Source organism: Mastigoproctus giganteus, chromosome 5 (assembly GCF_048544385.1).
Source record: "Mastigoproctus giganteus isolate SK-2022 chromosome 5, ASM4854438v1, whole genome shotgun sequence".
Taxonomy (NCBI): Eukaryota; Metazoa; Arthropoda; class Arachnida; order Uropygi; family Thelyphonidae; genus Mastigoproctus; species Mastigoproctus giganteus.
Genome location: NC_143579.1, coordinates 35,375,250 through 35,391,873, shown reverse-complemented (window position 1 = coordinate 35,391,873; position 16,624 = coordinate 35,375,250). Strand labels below are relative to the sequence as shown.

The 16,624-nt window shown below is 38.1% G+C and overlaps 1 protein-coding gene across 1 annotated transcript in view; it reads right to left on the bottom strand.

Moving 5' to 3' along the window:
- LOC150085301 (uncharacterized) overlaps positions 1-16,624 on the bottom strand; it is a 200,458-nt gene that overhangs the window by 141,724 nt on the left and 42,110 nt on the right. Inside the window, exon 3 of the mRNA XM_090373138.1 lies at positions 2,141-2,279. Coding sequence (XP_090229264.1) covers positions 2,141-2,279 — 139 coding nt within the window. The remainder of the gene's footprint in view (positions 1-2,140; positions 2,280-16,624) is intronic.

The window sequence follows — 16,624 nt, the reverse complement described above, 5'->3', positions numbered from 1 at the left end:
CTAGTCTCCAGCTGCTGCAATTTGCAGAACTTAAGCCTCTCTTGGTAAAAGGATCCCTTCATTCCCCTCACCAATCTTGTTGCCCTTCTCTGTACACGCTCAAGCAAATCTACATCCTTCCTAAAATGAGGCCTCCTGACCTGTACACCGTACTCAAGACGTGGCCTGACCATTGCCTTATACAGAGGGACAATCACCTCCTTTCCCTGCTAGCAAAATTCCTGTATATCACTGACAAAATCCCATGACCTGCCCTGGCAGCCTGTCTGCATTGCTCAGAAAACTTCATATATGACTGTACAATTATTCTCAGGTCTTTTTCATTTTCTACTACCTTAAGTATAGTACCACACAGTTGGTACGTTTCTCTGGGGTTACTTCTACCCATATGCAGTACTTTGCATTTGTCAAGGTTAAACTTCATTTGCCACTTCTTAGCCCATCTGCCCAAATTATCTAGATCCTGTTGCAGTAGCACATTGCCATTACTGTCATTAACAACCTTGCTAACCTTTGTATCATCTGCAAATTGACACTAAGCCTGATAAACCTTCATCAATATCATTGATAAATATACAAAATAACAGTGGACTCAACACCGAACCCTGTGGGACTCCACTAATAACATTATTCCACGAAGAGCAGAACCCACTGATTACCACTCTCTGTCTTCTCCCACTCAACCATCCTTTTATTCATTGTAGCAACTTACCCTTAATACCATTCTGCTCCAATTTGTACAGTAGTCTTCCATGCGCAACAATGTTAAAAGCTTTCCTGAAATCCAAGTATATGATATCAAAATTAATTTTTGCATCCAGTTCCTTTGTAACCACATCATGTGTTAGAAAATGTTCTATTGGAAGTGTGTTTTACACCACCAGGATTCCTGAAGTACAAGCATGAGAGCCTGCTGTGAGTACTGTCCAACTGTTAGAAGTAATAGTACATCCTTCTAAGATACAATGGTACCTCAATTTATGTGATCCTGATTTACGAGATTTCAGACGAATGAGATTTTACTCTTGGTTCCAATTAATTTTCCAAGGTCCTCTGCGTCAGATTTACAAAGTTTGTAATGAAGCTGCCAACTGACAAAAAGTTTAAATGCAGATTATTGCACAGGTGCCGAGCCACTTCAGTTGAGTTTGTCTACAACATGGCATGTTGTTCATCTGTGCTTTGCAACTATTATTAATAATAACCTACTGTAATAACCTTTATAAATATTATCAAGGTTATTACAGTAGCACAGAAGTTAAAGCCAATGCTTGGAGAAATATATTTACTCAATTTCAACCAAGTCAACCAATTTTGTGGATGCTGCAGTGAAACCTTACAGGATTATTTTGCATGGGCCTGTAAAAATCCAAGCATAGCAAGGTGGACTGCTATTTCAAGGAGACCACTACTTTAGCAATAGAAGAGCAACACCCTCAATCTTCAGCATCAAAGTGATCTAATTTATTATTTTAAACATAAATAAATTTAATGACTTTTCAATGCAAAACCACACCTTGTTGAATTTCTGAGCTTCCATGACTCTTAGTAGGTACTAAGGACCCCATTATCCAACTTAAAAGAGAGTTTTGAGATAAGAGATGTTTTACTGGAACCAACTGATTTCATAAGTTGAAGCATCACTGTATTCACTTTCAGATAAAAGAACTGATCTGCATATTTCAGAAATGACGTTTCACTCATAGGGTCATACAAAGTACTGTTGCATAATAATGTATTTTCATACCAAATTTTATTCATCTATATCAAATTGTTTTCAAACCATTTCCACAGTGAAGAGAAATTGTGAGAGCAGGGCAGAAAAAGGTTTAAGTTACACAGTGGATGTTTATAGAGAAATTCATTTAAAGAATTGAAGATGACCCTCAGTCTTATTTCTGTAGGTCATTTAAAATTTAGAGAACAAAAAGTCATTAAGGTTAGTGAAGAGGTGAAATACAAAATATACAGAGTATATGAGAGTTAAATATCTGTCAGTGTTCAAGAATTTCATCAATATACCCCGGCAGCAGTTGCAGTTGTCTCAAAACTGTGAATCCCCCATATGCGTTGGACAATTAAACCAGTATATAATCTGACATTTATTTATTGAAATATCCTGGAAATGTGAAAAACTTACTGTTCATCCAGCATCCTTTCATAGGTAACTTTTAGGAATTCTGCCTCATCCTCTTCATTTTTCTGTGTATTTTTTGCTTCCTGGATATCCAATTGTAAAACACGATTTCTGTGCCGGTTATGGCCATAGTGTTGCTCAACTAGGAAAAGAATTTTTTTTTTTTTTTTTTATATAATTTTTAATATCTAACACATGACATCAGAACAATATAATTTGGTGTCAATTGACAGCCAGGAAAAAAAAAAAAAAAAACAGTGAGAAGTTATTCAGAATTGCATGCCATAAATCTTCTACAGAAGATTCCTCAAAACAAAAAATGCTCTAAGTTTTTTCAAGAATGGCATAGTTTTTAAAAAAAAAAATTATACAAACATTTTATGACACTGCCTCAACAAACTGCAATGTGTGATAATTTAATTATTATTCACAATAAATGTATAATGTGAGGTGTATCTCTAACCAGCATCCTAATTATACAGTCAAAGTTAGTTATTGTTATTTGGTTTTTTAGGAGCATTAGCAACTAAGGCCATATTGCTCCGGAGATATGCGGTGGTCATTTCCTGACCTTTCCGCATCCTCCGTATTTGGTGGTGACGGGCTGGAACCCCGGTCTAATCAAGAAGCGTGTGCTACGCACTGCTGCTCCTTCCCACCTGGCTACGGAGTCACCAAATGGCAGTCGAACGCAACACGATAGGAATGAAGAGAAGATTCTGAAAATGTAATAACTGATTAAGATTTTCCTCTAATTCTTTGGGATCGTGGCTTATGACCACAACATCATCTGCAAATCGTAAATGGTTTAGGTAGTCTCCGTTCACACTGACTCCTTTCTGCGACCGGTCTAATCTTCTGAAAGCTTCCTCAAGGGCAGCAGTAAACAGCTTCGGAGATATTGTGTCTCCTTGTCGAACTCATTTCTCAATTTTAAATTTCCTACTGTCTTTGTCTAGTCTAATAAAGGAGGTAGCACTCTCATATATTTTCTTCAAAATCATAATACATGTATATGGGGTATTAATGTCTTGTCTTTCCAGTGCCCGAAACATTGCCTTATGCTGTATGGAGTAAAATGCCTTTTCATAATCCACAAATGCCAGGCATAATGGTGTTTTATATTCATTTGCTTTCTCCATTAGCTGTGATATTACGTGATCCATAGTTGAGAATCCTGTCCTAAAGCCAGCTTGCTCTTTTGGTTGATTCTCATCAAGTATTCTTTCTAATCTGTTAGTAATGACCCTTGTGAACAACTTGTAGATGTGGGATAACAAGCTAACTGGTCTATAATTTCCAATTTCTGATTTATCTCCTTTCTTGGGCAGCAAAACTATGATTGCATTATTCCACTTCTTAGGCGTCACACCTTTACTAATGCACTTTGTGAAGAGCCTTGCCAGTTTTTGTGTTATGTCTCTTCCTCCCAATTTTAACAACTCTACAGTAACTTCATCTTCCCCCAGGGCGTTCTGATTCTTCATTTTCTTCAATGCATGTTCTACTTCACCAGTATCTGGTATGTCGTATGTGTTGCTAATTTGCAATCCATCTTCCCCACTGCTGGTATCATTCCCTCCCTCGCTCGTTGTATAATTGTCAATAGTAGTCTTCTGCTATTTATAAGTACACCATCGCTATTCTTCAGTTTCAGTATCATTTGTCTTTCTGTATTACTGCTCGTGGCTGCTGATTTAAAATCCTTTGTTTTCCCTTAATGCCTGTCCTACTTTTCTTGTGTTAAATCTTCTTATGTCCTCTCTGAGTCTTTTTCTAATGGCTTTGCATAACTCAGTATACAGTCAGTCCTCGTATAACATGTGTTTACACTATACGAATTCGATCATACACGATTTATAAATATGGGAATGATATCTTATATAACACGAACTGAATTCGCTTGTGCACGATTCGCCTTTGTGTTTACAAGAAATGGCAGTCTATTGTTTGTTTGTTTGTTATTTGGTTTTTAGGAGCATTAGCAACTAAGGCCATATTGCTCCGGGATATGCGGTGGTCATTCCCTGACCTTTCCGCATCCTCCGTATTTGGTGGTGACGGGCTCGAACCCCGGTCTAATCAAGAAGCGTGTGCTACGCACTGCCGCTCCTTCCCACCTGGCTACGGAGTCACCAAATGGCAGTCGAACGCAACACGATAGGAATGAAGAGAAGATTCTGAAAATGTATGTTTTTTATATCAGTGAAAGGAAAACACATTTCACCATAATAAAGTAAAACCCAACACAATTCCAGCTATCGGTATAATCGCAAATGCAATTAGATCAAGTTTGCTACCAGTTTATAACAGATTCCACTAGCAGGAACGCAACTGGAAATTGTTTTTATTGTTTTATGGTAGTAACCCCTAGAAATGTGCTTTAGTAAAATGTGAGGTGTTAATAGTGTATCTCTGCCTTTACGGTGTTGTTTATTCAGTTGCTACACGCGTGCAACTTTGTTTATGTGTATCAAGCGTGCCTCCTCGTTTTGTAATTGTGCTTTATTCCCTAAAAATGAGTAAAATACTTAAAAGGTGTTAAATGGAAGCATCCTGGTGAAGATACTGCAGATTCAGAGAGAATCTGCAGTGTGTTCACCAGGAAAAAGAAAAGCAATATCAATAAACAGAGGCGGACTGGATCAAAAATTCTTACCCGGGAAAATTTATAGTGGCCTCATACTATGGTTTATGGCCAAAATCACACCGGCCTCCGACCCACCGAGGTTTCCCGGGTAAGGCTTATGGCCAGTCCGCTTCTGTCGATAGAGAAAAAAAAATATGAAATTGTGAAATGCTTTGAGCGAAATGAAAGACCATGTGATATTGCACGTGTACAGGCCTAAATGAGGCAACACCGAGAATTACAAAGAATGCAGAGAAAATAAAAACAACTTTCATAGCAGGAACAACTCAAAGTGTAATTAAAATCCATTAGATTAAAACACAAAGAATTGGAAGAGATGGAACGGCTGTCATCTGTTTCGATAGAAAATCAAACAAAAAACAAGTTTGATTATGATAGAAGCAAAAGCATTAGCAATATTTTATTACGTAATAGTTGTAATAAAATACGTAAGTATTTTATTACGATTATTTATTGTGTTTGGTAATGTTTTGGTTACAAATGTATGTTCAATCTTGGGTGGCCAGCACCTAACCCTATTTTTCCCATAGGGCCTGTTGTTTATATTGCACGATTTTGCATTGCACGAGGGTTTCTACGAACACAACTATCGTGCTATACGAGGACTGACTGTACTCGATTTTTTCCCTTGTCAGTGTTTATCTTGCTCTTCATTTTTCACCTTCGGTTCATCATAACAAGTGTTTCTTGACTAATGTTTTCTGCTTTGGATTTCTTTTTCCCTATAGGTTTCTTGGGCGTATCACTTTCAGAACGTTGTAATATTCCTTGTCGATATCTTGGTCCTGAGCAGTCTGCAGTTCCAGTACATACTGCTTTTTCGCCTCTTCTGTTATCCCAAAGACCTTTGTATTATTTACTCTAGTCAGTTTTTCCCTTTCCTTTCCTACATCTATATCAAGTGTACATCTTACCATTCTGTGATCACTTCCAACATTTACCTTATTCAGGACGGTAACATCATTCACAATATATTTTCTGTTAGTGAGGATGAAGTCCATTTCATTAGTTGTTAATCCATTTGGACTCTTCCATGTCCACTTTCTGTTCACCTTTTCTTGAAAAAAGTGTTCATTACTGACAATCCTTGAGATTCTGCAAATTCCCCAAGTCTTTTGCCTCTTTCATTTCTCACACAGAGAAAAAGTCATTAAGGTTACTGAAGAGGTGGAATACAGAATACACAGAGTATATGAGAAAAATCAATAGGGCATATCAACTATTTAATGTATTTGCTATTCTTTTAAAATGTGTTGTATGCAACTGCACTTATTATGGCCTCAACTTGTCAAAGCAACCCATACTTCACTATGTGGAAGTTTCACTACATAGAGCTCTTTCATGTGCCCCCCACAACCATCCTACTAACGGTTGGATGAGTTGGATTTGACATGAATCTGCACCTGCAATATTCTTGTTTCATGTTTAAATGAAGATATTTTCTTCTGACATGTACATGTTAAGCAAATATACCACTGAAGTAAATTTGCTTAACAGCAAATTTACTTCAGTGGTATATTTGCATTACTCTCAATAACATTAGTCCTATTGCAACCAATGGCTACAAGTTCAGAAATTATTCTGAACTTGTAGCCATTGTCTCCTGTCACAATGTGATATGTACAAAACAGCTAGATTCAGAATTTCAAATCAGAACTCAGCAACTGTATCCATTTCTCCCCCCCCACCCCAATTTGCTTTTATCTTTTACTTTTGACAATTTGCGATAATTTTCAAATCCTTGAATACTGTACTTGCTACGCAAGTACAGTACCTATCCTATTGCAGATTTGCAACAAGAATGGTAAAGAGTCATCTGATGCGCAGCCAATTTCTGTTACCCTTTATATGAAGCTTGAGATTCTATGGATTTGGAGTCCAAAAATATGCAGAATCTGTTTTAGAAATCCAATGGATAGCATGCTGACAAGGCTTTGTATCATGTTTACTGATGACAGTCACTTTTAATGTCAAATCCACCCATACACATCTTTCATTCATTTATTTTATCAATGAGAAAGGCTTGCTCCTTATCGTGGCACCTTTTCAAGTTTTTGGCAATGAAATTTCAAGAATTCAATGCACTTACAAGTTGCAATATCAAACAGGGTCTTCACAACTTTATCCTGGAAAGTCCCAAGCTTAACTTTTAAAATTTTTTATCATCTTTAGATTTTTTTTCATTGACTGCAATAAATACAGATCTCTGTATTAGCATTAGCATATGATGCAAGAAAGCAAGCTTGTACAGCATCAGCCAAAAAAAATAAAAAACTTGGGGCGGGTTGTGTACAGGGACACAACTGCAATCGTTTAAGGTGTGAATCCATCTTTATGTTATTACAGGAAGGGTAAGATGTAAATGAATAAATTCTTGGTGGTTATAAGTGAAGTATAATTTTATTTATCAAAGGCCGATGATAGGAGTAAGATACATATGGCAGAGTATTTACATTGATGTTTCTTACAAAGGTTAAAGCTGTACAAGTGTTGCCCAGAGTAGTGGGTGATGTAGAAATGTACTTCAAGTTGAACTCATGTTGAACTTTTGAATTTTTCTTTCCAATGATATACGTTTCTTACATTTCTGTTCATATTTCCTTTGCAATTTTTTTGACATTATGAAAATTTTCAACTTAGCACACTTATTGGCTTATAACTACAAATTTTATTTTCTCAGTTATTATTGCTAAATAATACTGTAGATCTTGTTATTCTCTACAAATTGACACCAATTTCAACGTCCTATCTCTTCGCAATCCAAAGTTACACTGCCCAAACATTGTGCAGCGTCACCATTTTCAGTGTTCACATGCAAGTGTGAAAACTGAAAATGGTCTACCCTCCCTCAATGCTGCAACCCCCACCACTTACCATTTTAGATATGGACATAAACCCTCTATCCAACAAAATTTAAATCATTAGATTATCATTTACAGTTTACGAGATATAAGCATGACAAACCTTGCCATTTTTTTGGTCGTTAGTTTTCATAGAGAACCGGACCAAATTTAAATTCTATACCGGACCGAATTTAAAGATGTATTCAAGTCAAAAAAACCATGACACCTCCCATTTCACCGATTCATTCCCTCCAATAGTTTGTCTACTTCTTCCTTGAATTTATTTAAACTATCATCTTCTACAACATCCGATGGAAATTTGATCCAACAACCAACCACCCATTGGCTAAAGGCAAACTTCTGCACATTTATTTGCAATTGTCCTTCCTCAATTTGAATTTGTGGCCTGAGCAAGAGGAAGAATCCATTTAGCACTGAGTTTGCTCAATCCATTCAAAGCCTTAAATACCTCAATCAGATCACCTCATAGGTGGTGGGTCTGACTAGGCACCTAGTCTGCAGACTAGGTGCCTAGTCTGCAGACACTGCAATTTGCAAAACTGAAACCTTGGTAAGAACACTCCTTTATTACCTTCACTAATCTCATTACCTTCTCTGTGCTTGTTCCAGCAGCTCCACATCCTTCCTAAAATGAGGCTTCCAAACCTGTATGCAGTACTCGAGATGTAGCTTGACCATTTCCTTATACAAAGGGATAATCGCCTCCTTATCCCTGTTAGCAAAATTCCTGTATATCATTCACAAAACCCCATGAGCTGCCCTGGCAGCCTCTCTGCATTGCTCAGAGAACTTTATATCTGACTGCACAATTACCCCAGGTCTTTTTCATTTTGCACTACCCTGAATGTAGTACCACAGAGTTGATATGTTACTCTGGGGTTAGTGCTACCCATATGCAGTACTTTGCATTTATCAGTTAAACTTCAATTGCTATTTCTCAGCACATCTGCCTAACTTTTCTAGACTCTGTTGCAATAGCATACTGTCATTAACCACCCTGCCAACCTTTGTATCATCTGCAAACTTTGTCTTATATGCCTTCATCAATATTATTGATAAATACAGAAAATAACAATGCGTTCAACACCGAACTCTGGTTGATGAGAGCTCCACTAATAGCATTAGTCCATGAAGAGAAATGTCCATTTATTACCACTCTGTCTTCTCCCATCTCAACCATCCCTTTATCCATAGCAGCAACTTGTCCTTAATGGCACACTGCTCCAATTTCTATAGCAGTATTTTATATGCAACAGTATCAAAAGCTTTCCGGAAATCGATCTTGTTTGCTAGTGACAAATTGAATAGGTATTTTGCATCTACATTCACAAAGGAATATTTCTTTAGGATAGGGGACGCCGGAAATTTATATAAAAATCTAACAGAAAGCTAAATGACTCTGTGATAACTGAAAGGAAAATGAAGAAGTTGTAGAGGATGGGCATAAAAAAGGCACCTGGGGTGGATGGAATCTATCCAATTATATTAAGGGAAGCAGCAAAGGAGAGAATAAACTCTTAGCCATAATTATGAGAGCATCTCTGGATTCAGGGGAGGTCCCTAAGCACTGGATATGTGCAAATATATCTCCAATTCATAAAGGGGTATCAGATTCATAAAAGGGTATCAACATGAATAATTACAGACCTGTTAGCTTAACGTCTGTTCCAGGGAAAATAACGGAATCAATGGTTAAAGAAGTTATGCAGAACCATTTGGACAAGCATCCAATTATACTGTAATCACAGTATGGATTTGTCAAATGGTGGTCTTGTCTAACCAATCTGACAGTTACTATGATGCAGTGACCAAGGAACAGGATGCAAAAAATAATTTTGACACCACATACTTAGATTTCAGGAAGGCTTCTGATATTGTTGCACATAAAAGACTGCTGTACAAATTGGAGCAAAGGGGCATTAAGGGAAATTACTGCTGTGGATAAATGGATAGTTAAGTGGAAGAAGACAGAGTCTTTATCAATGGGCACTGCTCTTTGTGGACTAATTATTAGTGGAGTTCCCCAGGGTTCAGTGCTGAGTTCATTGTTGTTTTCAATATTTATCAATGATATTGATGAAGGTATTTCAGGCTTAATGTCTAAGTTTGCAGATGATACAAAGGTTGGCAGGGTGGTTAATGACAATCATCAGGGTGAGCTATTACAACCCATTCCCCAATATATAAACCATGCATAGTACAGTGGACACCGCTTTATATTAATTCGTTCCAGAGACACCATTGTATCGTGAAAATATTGTAATGTGAACCCAATAACACAATGTTTTTTGGTAATTCATTCCGAGACTTCAGAAGTTGAAATTCTCTCCTTAGTGCACTCTTGGGGCTATATTATTAGTTTATGTGTACCTACAACACGAATTTAATACAGTAAATTTATGCCAAATACGCGCAACACAAAAAATCACTTCAACTAAAGGATGCAAAAACAAAACACACAGCCAACATGTTTACAAAAGCTGCTATTGATTGAGAGGAAGGACAATGTGGTCCAGTCAGAGACAATTGTAACCCACTGTAAAGTGAAATAAGAAAGCACCGGTTAACATGATCACTAGTTAATAGAATCAGTCGCTTCATAGAATCAAATTTCGAAAAACCAATTCAAATCCACTACACTTTCATTGTTATCATTTGTTTGGTTATGAGAATCAATTCTGAATGCCTTTGTGATATTTTTCTAAAGCACATTTCTGGAGGCCACTACCATAAAAAAATATCTAGGAAAATTGGATAGATGGGATGAGAAATGGCAGTTGAAGTTTAACACCGATAAATGCAAGGTACTGCACATGGATATCAGTAACTTCAATGTAACTTATCAACTATGTGGTACTACACTAAGCACAGAATGAAAAACATGTGGGGGTAATTGTAGTTAGACATGAAATTCTCTGAGGAGTGCAACATGCTGCTCAGACAGCTCATGGGGTTTCGTCAATGATATACAGAAACTTTGCTAGCAGGGATAATGAAGTAATTATCCAAAATGTCAAACGGCAAATGTGTGAGAGCTATATTTCCCATTTACTATAGTTGTATTGGTCGGAGACACACTTGTCATTTTCTGTATTCACAAGATAACATGTGATATTGTAGGCAGAGTCATGTTTTCAGGAGCTCTGTTTGAACAGAAATTGAGCGAGACGTGATATTGTGATCCAAGGAGCACATTTCTGGAGGTCACTACCATAAAGCAATAAAAACGATTTGCAGTTTCTGGTTTATTTGGCTGTTCAGTTAGTGCAATCTAATTATACACAGGTAGTAAACTCTTATCTTATTGCATTTGCAATAATACCGATACCTGGAATTCTGTGGGTTTTTACGTGATTATGGTGAAATGTGTTTCCCCTTCCACAAAATCGTCAATCATATAGAAAACATAAATAAATTTTCAGAATCTTCTCTTCATTCCTATTTTTTAAGCTTCGTAAACTTGTCTCACTTGTGCATGCTTTGTTTGTCATTATTGATTGCTTATCTTTTTTACTGTTTTAAATTTTACAATCCAAAAAAAGAAGAAAATGTCAGTGAACACAAATATGAATCAAATTTCATATCTTGTCAAGATAAAGTGTAATATTTATTTATTTATTAGAAATTTAAGATGTTTAAACCTGTGTTATCAATTTTATTGAGTTTCTAACTTTTTTTAGTGTTTTACTTATCAGATTGAACATTTGTTTTGAGTGCTCTGCCCCTATCCCTATTTTTCCTATAAGTCTTGTTGTTTTTAATATGGAAAATACCATAACACAGAGATTTTTAGGAACACATGTACCATGTTATAGCAGAACTGGCTGTACTATATACAGGTCTGGAGACCTCACTTTAGGAATTATGTAGATCTGCTGGAATGGGTACAGAGAAGGACAACCAGATTAGTGAAGGCAACAAAAGGGTGCTCTTATGTAGAAAGGCTCCAGTTCTACAAATTGCAGCATCTTGAAACCAGGAACCTGTGGGGAGATCTGATTGAGGTGTTTAAAGCCTTGACTGGATTGAATAAGTTGAATGTTAATGGTATTCTTTCACTTGTTGAGACTACACACGAGGAAGTACAAATTTAAATTGAGGAAGGGCGGTTGCAGAATAGATGTGCAGAAGTCTGCATTTGAGTGTTTGATTAATGGAACAAACTTCCATCAGTTGTTGTGGAAGTTGACAGCTTAAATAAATTCAAAGAACTGGAAAAACTTTTGGAGCAAATGGATAGGTGGAATGGGAAGTGTTTTTTTTTTTTTTGGTTGATGTTGTATAAGCTTGCTTTCTTGCATCATATCCCACTACTAATGCTAATGCTAAAAACATGTGGGGGCTTCTACAATTACTTGTCTAAATGGTTCCCATTTAGAATTTGTTGATGGTAAGATCACTAGTTGGTCCCACCACGTAGCATTTAAAATTGTCTATCACCCTTACGAAAGCAAAAGCCTTTCCCTTTACCCTTGACAGTAGTTATGTCTTTAAGTAAATCCCACATCAGTACACTGTGATCACTGCCACCCAGTAAGTCTTAACCACAGATTGTTAATATATGTTTAATTATATTGTTGCCTTGCCCAAACTATTGTTGATTCTCCTCCTTGTTTGATGGTTAGCACAAGACAGTCAGGATGGTGTGCTTCCTTTGGCATTCACCAAATGTAAATTCTCCTTAATGTTGGAAAAAGTGTGAATAATGATTTGTCTGAAAATATGACAAGTTTCCAATCATCAAGTGTCCACTTATTGTGTTCCTTATGCCACCACATCCTATTTCTAGCAATACCATTAGTAAAAAGTGGCTTGGCAGTAGTGGCTCTGCCATAAATTTCAGCTTTATGAAATTCTCGCTAAACTAGAAACAGGATTGCTGAGACTCACATGAAGTCCTGCAGTCAGTTTTTAGGCAGCAGTTTTTATATTTTCGAGTGACAATACTTTTCAGTTTCCAGTGGTCTCTTTCAAATAGCTTCAATTTTCTACCAAAATTCTTTCTATCAGATTTTGTTTTTCCATATTTCATGAGGGCAGACATTACTTTCAATGCAGTTGTTCTGGATACATTAAACAAATTGGCAGTTTTAGTCACCAGTACTCCTGCTAAATGTGCATCAACAATTTGACCTCTTTGGAATTCAGACAGTTGTCATTTTTTCATGTACCTTTTACAAACAACTTTTATTTCACTAAAAAGGCCTGTGGTCAGCAAATCTATCCATAATTGATGCTGCCAACTCTGACCAATTATAACTTTATAAAAATAAATGAAATAAAATACAAATAAAAAAATAAATAAGTAAAAACAACTGTAAAGTATAGATTAAAATTGTTAAATCCATTCTACTATAAAACTGAAGCTTTCGGCAGCATCTGCTGCCTTCCTCAACGTAAGTAGTGCTGCATCAACAATTCATTATAAAGTACTAAGCCTTCCCAGCAGACCCAGGATGTACTATGGTACCTGCGCATACTCTGTTTCCCATATGTTAGTACCGGAAGTGGCATGGGGCTGTAAGACCATAAAACTTTCATCCCTATCCAGGATAACAGTCTCAAACATTACATTAATCCCACAACCTGTATCCCTATTCAAGCTAAGATCACCCAAGATCACTTCCGGTTCCAGAAATCCTCTACCTTATCTGTAATTACAGCTCCTTCGGCTGTTATACCATGTCCAGTTTCCCAGGCATGTTCCACCATGGCCGACCCCGAGACATTTCCCAACCTAAGCGCCCTACTACGCTCCCCCAGTCTATCGCGTAATCTGCACTTAGTCTCATCTACGTAACATCCCCCACAATACGAGCACTGAATTTTATGGACAACCCCACTGTTGTCAACTCCCACAACAAGGTCTTTAACCGCTGCCATCACCGTGCACAGCTTCAGACCGGGAAGCTGCGCACAACGTAATTGGTACAAGCGTAAAATGCGGGCTATTGGCTGCGACAAGCCCGGATAGTAGGGCATGTATGCAATGGAGCCAGGTACTCCCTCCTCCTTCCGAGTACCATGTCCACAACAACCTTCAATCATGTTCCAGGGGTATCCACATCTCATAAAGTTGGTAGTGACCCGCTTGATTTCTTCCTCCCTATCCTCTGAGGAAGAGCAGTGCAACCAAGCCCTGCTCTTTAAAGCCCTAACCACACTCTTCTTATGACCTCCAGTCTGGGCAGAACCAAAATGAGTATACTGGGCCCAACACACCTTCCTAAACACACTTGTTTTTAATTGTCGGCCCACCCTGTAAACCCAAACATCCAACAATGGCAGAGTGCTCCCTCCCCACTCGACTTTGTAGGTAAACTTTATAAAGGGGGAGCCACTATTAAGCCAATTATTAAGGGCACACGTTCGCTATGTAGTATTGCGAACGTATCGTCCACATACCTCTTCAACGCCTGCAGGGGTAGTGGACCAGAGGAACTCAACATCCTATCCTCAAATTCTTCCATTGATAAATTAGCAACGGCTGCGCTAATAGGTGAACCCATAGCCACACCCCAGATCTACTGATACATCACACCTGCAAATACCATAGTGGTGCCGAACAAACACAAGCTAACATCTTCACATGTCCTGTACACTCAAATTCATCCTACCTCTCAAAGTATGATCCACTGGAATGCACGTAATAATGACACCACGTCAAATGATATCAAAATTTCTTCTTCTTCAATGTTCTGATCCTGGGCAAACCATATAATTTCCTGAAGGAGGTTTAGAGTCTTCGTTCCGGGTACAGTTTGGTTCTGGATAGAATCCCCTTTGCAGAGGTAGCTATGGGGGTGGAGAGGGCTATATCAGATCTGCCTGAAACCACTGCCAATGAGATCCTAATGAAAATGGTGTGTTCTAGGCTGGGCACCTAGGATATTGCCTAATTTAACATCGGCGCAGAGGAGGGCGTTGTGAGAGCTACAGTGGGATGAGAGTATCACAATGTTGCCGGCGGACAAAGGTAGATCAATGGTGGTGGTGTTAGACATGGAGGACTATCGGGGAAGGTCCTTGATTTATTGAATGATATGTCCACCTATAAAATGGCGAGTAGGAATCTTTTGGTGGGGCTGGAACAACAGACCAATAAACTGGTATATAAGTAGTACAAGGCGGGCAAGATATCGGAGGAAGTTTCTTGGAGGTTACGTGTGTCAGGCTGCAAATTACCCAGATTCTATGGTTTGCCTAAAGTGCATAAGGTAGGTGTACCGTTGAGGCTGATTGTATCGTTTGTGGGCAGCCCGATGCACGCCCTTTCCAGATTCTTGGCGGGTTTGGTTTCTCCTGTTTTGGGCTGGACTGTGAGGAATAGTCAGGAATTTATATGGTTTGCCCAGGATCAGAACATCGAAGAAGACGAAATTTTGAGTGTCATTATTCACATGCATTCCAGTGGATTATGCTTTGAATGGTTTATGGAAAAGTGGCTCCCCCGCATTTCGCCTCCAGTAGATAATGAGTAGCCTACAGAAATGTAAATACTGTACAGTCAACTCTCGATAACTCGAATTTTTATTGAAGTCCCAGCCCCTTTAGTGGAGATTCCATGTTAAACTCTCTCGATTACTTGAACTGAAATTCTGATAACTCTAACTTTTTTGAACAAATTTTCAAAATGACATTCGTGTACAAATTGTCACGTAGCTTTTAAACTAATTTCTCCCCTTTTGTATGTCTTCAGGGTTCTCTTTCCATTGTGAAAGGATTAACAGTTCCAGTTAATACCTTCACAATGGAAAGAATACATACTTGACCACAAGGCCAATAGTCACATGGTTAGTGACAGACATGGGGGAGGGAACAGTGATTAATCTTATAGGAGTCTTTTCAGTAACAAGTGAATCTTGTTCTGATTTGTCTAAATTCAAACAATAAAAGTTCCTGCATCTGGCTCTCCTCACATTTCGTGGCGCAGTGGACAGCGCGCGTTTGCTGTTTTCGCCGCCTCCACAGAGAAGTAAGATACAGAGTGGACTCTTGCTCAATTCAAAAACGTTCCACCTGCAAAGGGCATGTTTGGACAGAGGGTTTAGAAGGCCCAGTTGTGAAAGTTGTAACTAAACATAAACATGCAGCTCAAGCTGCAAGGTCGGAAGCATTGCAATTGATTGGTCAAATACGGCAACATGCAACAACCATGAACGAACGGCCACAGCAAATTGTTGCATCAGTTATTGCAGAGGCTCATACCAATGTCACGGCATTACTTCCTAAAAAGGATTCACTTAAACGAACCATTCTTCATGTTCGATGCAACGATGGTACTCCTGCTTTACCGAGCAATCTCCAGGACCTAGTAATTCCACAAAATTATCAAGAAATTATTATCGATGGCAATGTACAAGAATTTTTAATTATATTAAAAATCAACAGGGATTACCTTTATTTTAGATATAGGAAGCTTCTTTTCCAACTCTCCTAGTCCAACTCGCTAATAATTCTTGAGGATGGCGATATCAATGATTAATTGTGAGTTACTCTATTCCTGTGAACATGATACCCAAGACGTTCTAGTCCGACTTAAGGAATGTAGAAAATAATTCCCCCCCCCATATCCAATTTTATTATACCCCTAAATTTAACTCTAAAGTCCAGCTACAGGACCAAAAGAAATAAATCGGTCCATATTTATTAAACAGTTTAGACCTTCAAAAATCTAATTTTATCCCAATCCACCTAATGGTTTCCTTCCTGCCAGAGGTATGGTATTTGAAGACAGAAATCTTGAGTGCTCATTGTTGAGACCGCATGGTCTGAACACTACGGTTCTGACAGTGGGGAAGATGTCCCACCTGTTTTGCAAAATTGATATCGCCATCCTCAGGAATTGTTAGCATTAGCATTAGTAGAGGCATTTGATGCAAGAAAGCAAGCTTATGCAGCGTCAGCCAAAAAAAAAAAAAAAACCCCACTTCCACTTCACCCTTCTGTTCGTTCAAAATACCTGTCCAGCTG